General features: G+C 42.0%; 1 protein-coding gene across 5 annotated transcripts in view; it reads left to right on the plus strand.

Annotated features, from left to right (window-relative positions):
* gabbr1a (gamma-aminobutyric acid (GABA) B receptor, 1a) overlaps positions 1-9,911 on the plus strand; it is a 72,487-nt gene extending 62,576 nt beyond the window's left edge. For 4 of the 5 annotated variants that reach the window (XM_019275202.2, XM_019275204.2, XM_027286316.1 and 1 more), the window contains 5 exons: positions 1,014-1,107; positions 4,792-4,919; positions 6,807-6,935; positions 7,424-7,567; positions 9,461-9,911. In XM_019275202.2, coding sequence (XP_019130747.2) covers positions 1,014-1,107; positions 4,792-4,919; positions 6,807-6,935; positions 7,424-7,567; positions 9,461-9,745 — 780 coding nt within the window. In that variant the 3' untranslated portion in view covers positions 9,746-9,911. The remainder of the gene's footprint in view (positions 1-1,013; positions 1,108-4,791; positions 4,920-6,806; positions 6,936-7,423; positions 7,568-9,460) is intronic. The other variant, XM_027286317.1, reaches the window with a different exon arrangement.
* Positions 9,912-10,482: the final 571 nt, after the last annotated feature.

A 10,482-nucleotide genomic window follows, 5' to 3' on the forward strand; every position in this document is an offset into this window, starting at 1 on the left:
TTTCAAGCAGTGCAAAATGCCGGCCTGCATGTCGTAAACATATCACAGTTTAACAGGAACTAAAATATGTCAGTGAAAACATCTGAAACAAGAAATAGATAATGCAGTAACAGAATCTTGATTCGATCAGCACTGTTTAGTTTTAAAAGCTGATCCAAATTTCGTGAGCTCTGTGTGTTGAACTGGATGGATTCATTGAGAGTGACTTGTCAGTCATAAATTATCCACGCCCTGAAGCATATCCTGCTTCATCATCTATTTTACTCATAATGGGACCATAATTTACAAAATATTGCGCTATATTTCTACATTTAAAGTACGCTACCACCACTGATGCTGATATGCATCACAGTGCAAGGGTGTTGTCCTACGTCACGCCTCATAATATGTATTTGTATCTTAATGCTTGAGCTGAACACTCTAAATATTGCTCCACAGCGCCACTAGTGGTCAGAAACTCCTCAGGGTATCTTTAATATGTGGAAACATTTTACCTCGTCATTTTGTTGTTTTGCATTTATATGTCTGTGCAAAGTGACTATGTCAACATGTGTATGGGGTGTACTTGATACTGTTTAAATGCTATATACTAAACTATGATCAAAACCTGGATAAGACACAAAACTGAGACACTGACGTGCATGCAGACTGCCCCAATTAAACTGTCCTCATTAAGCAGATGAAACCTCTGTAGGAACGAGAGCCATACATCATCATGAGCCCATTGGCTTAAACTGCAGTCAAACCTTATATGGATTTTTTTAAAGGGCTATATTTCATATTTATTGGATATCTGATACTCTTTTTATTCAGCCATCTATATCTGACTTATGGGAAAGACCTATTTACCCGAGGGGATCAAGCGTGCAGTCTCTGGGGCTTTTGCTTACTGTGCATTTTGGGCTCTGCTGTCTCATCGTTTATTAACATCTCCCCTTTCTCTCTCTTTCCCTCTATCTCTTTATCCGCCCATTCCTCTCCCCTTCTTCCTTTCCTGTCCGGCATGTGAGTAGAAGTTCACTAAGGAGGCCCCTAAAGAAGATTTGGATGTCCTGATTCAGCCCTTGTTGGAGCACTGCAGCTCAGAGAAGATGAACACGTGGCTCGGTATGGGTTCTCTCTTCTTCTTCTTCTTCTTCTTCTTCTTCTCAGTCTGTCTCTTTATCATTCTTCGCCCTGCTCGAGTTTCGAACGTCTTTGTCACGCACACACAGGGACATATGCAGACACATATGCACACACATGTCACTGCTATTCACTCTGAATTAAACAGGTCTCATATCTCAGCCTCCTCCCTCAGCTCCTGCCACCCCCTTACGATCGAGTCCTCTTTTCTCTCTTTGCTTCTCTCTTTTTGTCGGCCCACGCAGTCCCTTCTCCCTCCCTGTCTTTCTCTCTGCTGTCTTTCTTAGCGTGGCAGCTCTTATGAAAGTATAATGGTGCTGAAATTCAAATAATGTGGGTCACAAACTGGGCCATTGCCCCATAGCATTTCCTTTCTCAGAGAAGAAAAGATGCTTTAATATCAGGCGGTATAAAGGAAACAACGGACAGTCTGAGGAACTCATTCACAGATTCCCTTTTTCTCTCTGTCTCTTCTTTCTCCCTTGTTCTCTTTCACCATTTTGTTCTCGTTTCTCTGTCTGTCAGGCTGCCTTTCAAAAAATCCAACCAACTATCGTATCTACATTTATGATTTTCTGCCTCCGTACAACTCAGTCATGCTTGCTTAGTTCCTTCAGTGGTCACAATGAGCTGTTATTGTCTCCTACATTGGAGCAATTTACACAAAGTTTGTTTAATCAGTTTTAAAGATAAAGATAGAAATGAAAGTTTCTTTGGGAAACAAGACTAAGACCACATTCAGACCAAATCAGGCGCTGTGTCGAAAACACATGGTTTTTCCCATTGATTTAAATGAAGGAGCAACCTGCAGTGGAAACGTTTGGCCGGATCCAGTCAAATCCCTCTACAGTCAGCTTGAAACGTCTCTGAAACTGAGACTATCCAGGACTAATCTCTGACACTCTACCTGTTGTATCCTGCCTTTGTTTATTTCATGTACCCAGCTTCTAAATCTGAGTCTAGCTTGAAATTAAAGCTACGAAATAGTGACACAAAGAAGTTTAATTTCGTTTGATGGTCTGATCGTTTGAGACCGATTGAACGTCCGCAAGTGACGGAGAGCCGGCATCAATAAGTTAATCAGCGGTTTCTGATTGCGGTTATGTTCAGCAGAGATAGACACGCCACAATGCCTGATTTTGTCTGACAATGAGGCTAAATGTAAAGTCAAGGCATGAACAGAGTTCTTAAAATTCACCCAGGAGAAACATGAACATGATGTGTGCACCAGATTTCATGGCGGTCCATCCAATAGCTATCCAATAGTTAGTAGTAGATATTTCAGACCGGACCCAGGTGGTGGGAAAACAGAGGAGAGATGATATCCTGACTTTTAGGACTTATTATGAATCAAGCTGCAAAAACACAAGGGACTATAGTTCCCACAATCATCTGATAAATGCCCCGAATTTGAAATGCAAGTTTTCTGTTATGCATTCATAGTCCAATCCAATGATGTCGCTTAGTAACAGGATAATTCTCTCAGACTTCAGAGCGCTGCCTCCAGAAAAGAGTTTTCACAGCATGTGCAGCACTCGCTGTAGCCAGTGAATTGACTTTGACATGTAAAATCAGAGGAGGTCATAATAAGTGAGTGTTTGCCTGCTTGTAGTGCTTCACAGTGAATGTGAAGAACAAAGTGTGAATACTGTTTGTTTAAGGCAGATTCACTTAGACAAATGGGGACAAATATTTTGTCAGTTTAAAAGACAAAGTTTTAATGAAAAGCTGAAACTGAAGAACAGTGACAACATTACTACATAATTAGTCCAGTAGATATGATAAACAATACATTTAAAAACACTGACACATTATGCAACTTGATATTAAAAAGACAGAAATCAACTAAGTGCACCCACATACAAACTCGAGCACCGGTGGCTCCACTGTCTGGACTGAGCTCAACTAAAATGAAGCCATTCAGTGAAGCAGACAGCCTCCATACAGTAAATAACAATGTTATGAATTTTCTATCCTTAGGTTACACAAGGTCATGTGTAACAGTAGGTGCCAGTCTATCTCAACACTGTGGTGTCCAGGGTCGAAGAGACCTGTTGCTGCCTTCTTAGACATAATAGATAGCTGCTGCTGATGGTCCAATCTGTGTAAACAGACATCTGTGTCTCCAGACTAGAATATGCTGACAATAACACCTTCATGGGTAAAAACATTTGACTAATTCTGGGCGTGTAGTATTTGTGGTGTTATCTTGGGGTTTAAAGTCGATCCACCAGGATGAGTTGGGCAGAATGTGAGACCGACTCAGGCACTTCTGATGAACTTTGAGAGTGTCTCTAATTCTCCTTGATCAAGCGTCAATAAATAATGCAGCATAAGACATCAGAGGCTCCTGAACACTCACTTCCTTTCTGACCTCACCATTGACCTTTGACTTCAGCAATTTCTCCACAACAATCGATATAAGTTTCATACTATAGCACCATGACATTTACAAACATTTGGTTGGTACGACACCATCGTGGAAGTTTAAGAAGCGTCTTATGCCATCATGATCGGCCATGTTGAGCCTCTGCTGGACGCCACAGGTGGGCAGTACATAGCGGGGAACAAAATGCTCTAATTAAAGCTACCTTCACGTTTTCTGAACACATGCTGAATTAACGAGCAAACACATTAGCTTGTGGCACTGTCTGTGATTATCGTAATGGTCTGATAAAAGGTATTTCATCTCATTACACATGTTAAGAGAAGTACCAGATAATAAGAGTTTTCTGTACTTCTAACGATCATAATATTTCTCAGCTTTGCATATCTGATGTCAAATCAGTCAGCAAATCTTTAGTAGAAGATTACCACATCATCTGCATACATGAGGAGATGCATTTAACTGTCATGACAAATCATCCACAACCAAACATACATTTATTTATACTTTTGTTAATTTGGAATCTGGAAGTGGGAGCGAGTTGCTTCCCCAAGCGAGGGAGTTCAAGTATCCCGGTGTCTTGTTCACCAGTGATGGGGAAATGGAGCGTGAGATGGACCAGCTGGTTTCTGTAGCGTCTACGGTATTGCAGACGCTGTACTGGACCATTGTGGGGAAGAATTTCCAGTCCATCTACATTCCAGCCGTCACCTAAGGTCATGAGCTTTTGGGTAGTGACCGAAAGAATGAGATCACGGATACAAGCAGCTGAAATCACCTCTCCCGGGTGGCCGGGCTCAGCCTTAGAGATAGGGTGAGGAGCTCAGACATCCGGAGGGAGCTCAGAGTAGAGGTGCTGCTCCTTTGCATTGAAAGAAGCCAGCTGAGGTGGTTCGGGCATCTGATTAGGATGCCTTCCTTTGGAGGTCCTCTGGGAGGAGATCCCGGGGCAGACCCAGAACCCACTGAAGGGACCACATAGCCCATCTAGCTTGGGAATGCCTCTGGATCCCCCAGGAGGAGCTGCTTTATTGCAGAGAGGGAACGCCCTGCTGAACCCATGACCCGAAATTGAAATTAATTTGAAATCAATTCTTCAGCTTTCAGTTTCAAAATTTAGCTTCCTATTTTTTCAAAATGATAAAACATTTAGTCTCTTTCCACACTGTCAACCTCTGAATGCATTACACACATCATATCATATCATTTTTAATGGCTGCACACTTCATTCGCTTGTTTTTACCTGCTTTCTCTCACTGTTTTTTTCTCTCTTCCTGTAGGTGTGGTTTATGGCTACAAGGGTCTCCTCCTGCTGCTGGGCATATTTCTGGCTTACGAGACCAAGTCTGTCTCCACAGAAAAGATCAATGACCACCGGGCCGTGGGGATGGCTATTTACAACGTCGCTGTGAGTCCAAAAACACAAACAGTCACGCCTGAACTCTTGTTTCTGGGAGCTGCTTTTTGCTGTTCTGCAAAGACCCTTCTGTGGCACGCTCAAGTGGCAACGGCTTAAAAGCTGAATTTTCAAGGGGATACCCTTTGCAGTTTATAAAAGTTAATGGACTCCATAGATAACTTGACACTCCCTTAATGCCTATGTGGTGTATTTTTCCTTATTTGAGTGAATAACTGGCCTAGCATGACAGAAAATCCCATTGAAATACTTCCTGTGCGGCTCCAACTGAGCGTAAAAATGATATTGTTTCAAGTTTGTAGATTCACCAGTTTGCATCGATCCTCAAAAATCATACAAGGAGAACTCCACTGGGGGAGGAAAGCAGAATATAAATGACATCTTTACCTCTTGAAACTACCTTGGGGATGTGCTGAACATCACAAATTGATGATCTAGTATAAAACGCTGCAAAGTACATGTTGGTATAATGATTGGTTGGAGACACAGAGAGAGGGCGGCGTATGAAATATTCAAGCTTTTCTACGAGTACGTCTTGAGAGTTTATCCTCTAAAAATGCAGATCCCTTGATGCGTTTCTGTCCAAATCATTATACTGCCAGCGAGCAAGCTGCTGTTTTGTATGAATCATAAATTTTGATGCTTACAGTGCCCGTGGTGCTATGATACCAACGGCCTTATCTCAGGTTCCCTTTAAAAAATGAAAACTTGTTCTCAACAGGAGTTAAAATCAATAGAACACAAACGTGTGCATCGCAAACTTTTATTGTGCAGCAATACCTCTAGTTTTGTAGCTGAGTGCTCTGTACTTATAGTATATATATATATAATATATATGCATATATATATATATATGTGTGTGTGTGTGTGAAGAAATCTGTGCTCAGTGATTGTCTGTTTGCCTTGCCCTATGGCAGAAATAGGTTTAAAAATGTAGCCATTTAAGCATGAAAGTACAGTGGTAAACGCCGCCGTCAGTCATAAACATTTTTCAGCGGTTGTTAATAGCAAGTGAATCATCTCAAACGGAGGCACCTAGCTTGCACTTTACACTGAAATAGCTGCCATTATGTTCACTTTAGCCACTTTAGACAAACAGTAGCTGCCTTTTCCCGACACTCTGACACAGGGCAGCTTTGTAATTGATGTAAAATGTCTGGAAAAAGTGGTTTCTGTCACTTCATGGCGTCTGTTTTGATCAAAAGCAAGCAAACCTTTTTTAGTCTTTAACAGCCATTTTGCCGTTTTTTTCCCCCCCATCTCTCGCCTTCGTTCTCATTAATAAGTAAAAGAAAAAGCATCTTAATGAGCATCCAAACATTTATCAGCTTATACTTTGTGGATATGTAATTACTAAATGGATTGATCTCGCCTCCTCCGTCGGAAAAAGGAGAGGATTTATCATTGATCATCGCTCATGGTTTATTTATGAGCGCGTTAAATGCAGCTTGCGAGCTCATTTCATCACATGGCTCCATAATGTGAGACTAATGTTATTATTTCATGTTATGATATACACATTTCAGTTTTATGATGATGTCAATAGTTAATGGTGTCTGTGGAGGGACCTCCTTCCTCTTTGCTAAGCTGTGAGCTGCGGGCCCTGATGAGATGACAATGTGGTGATTGTCAGCGTGCCGTTGCCACTTCAGTCATGACTTTTTAATGCTGTTTTCACATGGGAGTCTTCGCCGGAATGATAAACAGATGCCTAATGCTTTTATGGATGTGATTTTCCTCTCTCACTCTTACTTTATTCTCCTCCTCCTCCTCCTCCTCCTCTTCTACCCCCCGCCTCCTTCGTTTTACTCTTTATTTTAAAACTCACTCTTCCACACTTTTCCTCTCCCTTCCTCTCTGTTTTTTCTCTTCCTGCAGGTGTTGTGCCTGATCACTGCTCCAGTCACTATGATCCTGTCTTCGCAGCAGGACGCCTCCTTTGCCTTTGCCTCTCTCGCTATCGTCTTCTCTGCCTACATCACCCTGGTGGTGCTTTTTGTACCCAAGGTGCTCCAACACTGCACTCACTAAAAAAAAGTACACTTGTATTGCAGCAAAGGTTACTCAGTCTGGCCTGTACTGCATGTTGCACATTGTTCAGTCTGCACTGGGACCGGCTGTGACATCAAATAAGATGTTTCAACATGTGATATAACACGTTTTTTTAGATGTGTAGCTGCTGTAAACAGTGGTGATGGTCGGTGTTAGGGGAAGAAATCCTTTGGCACATTTTTACATGTCTGGCAGCAGCTATAATCATTTGTTTGGAATAAATAGAGGGAGAGCACATGATAGTGCACTGCTGCAGACAGAGGAAAGAGTGCCACCTACAGAAATTCATTAAATGCAACTCCAAGAAGAGCATCACCACTGTTTGTCTGGATATTTCATACTGACTTAAAGGAGCTGCAAATATTAAAAAATGTTCTTATTTATTCAGCACGTTGTGCTCTCGGGCACTGATTTTTCTTTTTTCTTTTCCCGTACCGGTCCAGATGCGACGCCTCATCACCCGTGGCGAGTGGCAGTCGGAACAGCAGGACACCCTGAAGACCGGCTCGTCCACCAACAACAACGACGAGGAGAAATCCAGGCAGCTGGAGAGAGAGAACAGGGAGCTGCAAAAGATCATCCAGGAGGTGAAGACTTTATATATGTTACATTAAACAGACGTAAATATTCGTGTTATTATTAAACACGTGCATCCAAATTCCAGACACATATTGCACACGTCCGTATCAGTTAACGTTTCAGTTCCACCTGCAGGCAGCTGTATCATACATATTCATGGACACCTGATGCATATTTATATATTTAGATGCTTTTATTATACAGATCACACATGGACTGTTCTTTATGTATGAGCGTGTGATAATAAGAGAAAACAGAGTGATAATAAGACACGATGCAAACAGCGACATGTTTGTCATGTTTTCTTTGTAATTATTGTTTTATTTCTTGTATGTTATTCTCTCTTGTTTTCTTTGATAATATTTCTACGGTTGCTTTCACACTGACAGATATGGAACAGGTCATAAGTTCACTGAAAAAGGATCAGAATATTGTATTTTCCCAAGCAGGGTTTGGTTCATATTTTACATTACTGAGAGAATATATCATGTGAGTGTGTGTGCAAAGTTAATACACCTCAAAAATATTGATAGTTTATTAAACTCCCAGCCAAGCTTAAAGGAGGTTCTGCCTGCTGTACAGAGGAGGACACGCTTATTCATGTATTATAGAATTGTGCGTTGTATTGAGATAATACAAAAAAATACTCTCAGCAGTAAGTCAGCGCATGTGCCATTGTTAACTGATTGACGATCACCAGAGTGTCCGCATATTTAAAAAAAGATGCCATGCGATTTTTTATTCTGAGGAGGGTGGTGGAAGAGGAGCGCTTGTTTTTTTTTACCTCTTTGCAGCTTGTAAAGATGGTTGTGCACTCCTGTGAGAGCAAACAGTTGAAAATGGCACACACATCATGATGTTAGATTTGAAACACTCTAACTCCCCCATGACATGAACATTTAATATATGGTTTAGAATGCACTATAATGCAGTTTTAAGCAGATATAAGGACCTCTGTCCATTTTCAGTAATCGCTTATCCTTATCAGGGTGGAGCTGGGAGGGGGGGACTGGAGCAATTTCCAGCTAGTATTGGGCCTGTGATGAACTGGACAAGTCGCCAGTTCATCACACAACCATTTCATACTCATGTTCACACCTACGGGCAATTTAAAGTCAGTTAAGTGCATGTCTTTGGGCTGTGGAAGCCAGAGAACCCGGACAGACCCACACAGACACAGGGAAGAACATGCAAACTCTACCACTGTACCACCGTGCCGTGTATAAGGACATATTTTATTTTATTACAACTATTGTAATGATGTTGTTCTATTATATTGTCATGCATTATCTGTTTATATACCAGCCTTCACTTATGGTCGCTTCACAGGAGGAGTTATAGTTGTTGACAAACATGTACAAATTATATCTGCTCACCACCGCATTATAGTGGGTAATAAACAGTACGCATGTCCTGTATACTGCTTATTTAAGCAATTATTTTCATTCATTCAATTAATCATTAAAATGACTGTTTAATCACTTAATCTGCAGGTTTTGCAACTTTTAATCGACTTTTAAGTTATAAAATGTCAAATTATTGCGGAAAATTCTCATCATAGAGCCTCAAGTGACGTCTTCAGAAGTTGTTTTGTCCAATCAACAGCCTCAAACCCAAAATATATTAAATTTAATGTCACATAGAGGCCAGAAAAGGCACGGATCATCACTTTTGAGAAGCTGTAAATGTTTGGCATTTCTGCTTGAGAGATGACTGAATTCATTTACAACCAAAATAGCTGCCAATTCATTTTCAACTAATTAACAATTGTCAATTACTGCTATAAATGAATGTTAATAAATGCTGAATGGCGGGGCGGGGGAGTGTTACCCTAACATTGTTTTAATCTGCAGACATGACAGCTCCACAACAGTCTCACCCTCCTCTTGTTGTGTCTGTAGAAAGAAGAGCGAGTATCGGCACTCCGCAACCAGCTGGCTGAGCGACAGGCTCTACGCAATCGCCGCCGACCCTCCACAGGCCAGAATCAGAACCACAACGCCCCGCCGCCTTCATCCCAGCCAGATCCCAAGTCTCTGCTTCCCCCGCCGGGTTACCCAAACCCCACCACGGACAATCACTCCCTCCCGCCTTCCTTCTCCAACTCCTCCAACCTCTACCCGGCCGACAGCAAGATGAGCCGCAACCACTGTCACAACAGCCAGATCCCACTGCTGTATAAGTAGGCGTGGCACGGATGGGGGAGGAAAAGGGAGGGGTAGGGAGTCGCACAACGCACACACAGGGGGGGACACGAAACACAATGAGACACTGTGACTTTCACTTGTACCGGCGATGAGCACAGCAGCAGTGTAGTGACACTGTTTTAAAAAAACGGCGTGGAAGCACAAATAAGTACACGGGAGTGCTTTTACACTCGGCAGCTTTCCAGGGGAGAGTCACGCAGGTAACACCCATCCTCACAGTTTTGATCTCACTGTGTTCAACCCAGCAAACGACGCGGCGACAAGCACATCTAAGACTTAGCAGCACTCGAGGTCTTTTCAGAACGTCGTAGATCTCTTAATCATTCCTCTCCCTCATTCGTTATCTCGTTCCGTTGTGGAGACGCCGCGTCGAGGATCTCTAAAGGAAATGTTTGTGTTCGTGTCTTTGCTATATCGTCTCCACCTTTTGTCTCGTTTGTTGACTAGACAAGCACACGGCGTAGTGATTTATATTGTTCTGTAATATCTGATCTGTTTTTGTCACGCAGCTGTTGTTCAGTTATTTGTTTACTTTTCAGGAGAGTTTGTGAAAACTGAAATTTACAACGGGACAAAAGCAAATGTACAGTTTTTTTTTCTCAAAACGTTTCTTCTGAGGAGCAGCCGAGCTCTGTGACTGTGTGGAATACTGGCGTCACTGAGAAGTGATGATGTGCATTATTAAATAGCCATAATTTAGAAAGACCCAGGAGTTT

Source organism: Larimichthys crocea, chromosome XIII, assembly GCF_000972845.2.
Source record: "Larimichthys crocea isolate SSNF chromosome XIII, L_crocea_2.0, whole genome shotgun sequence".
In the NCBI taxonomy this organism is placed as follows: Eukaryota; Metazoa; Chordata; class Actinopteri; family Sciaenidae; genus Larimichthys; species Larimichthys crocea.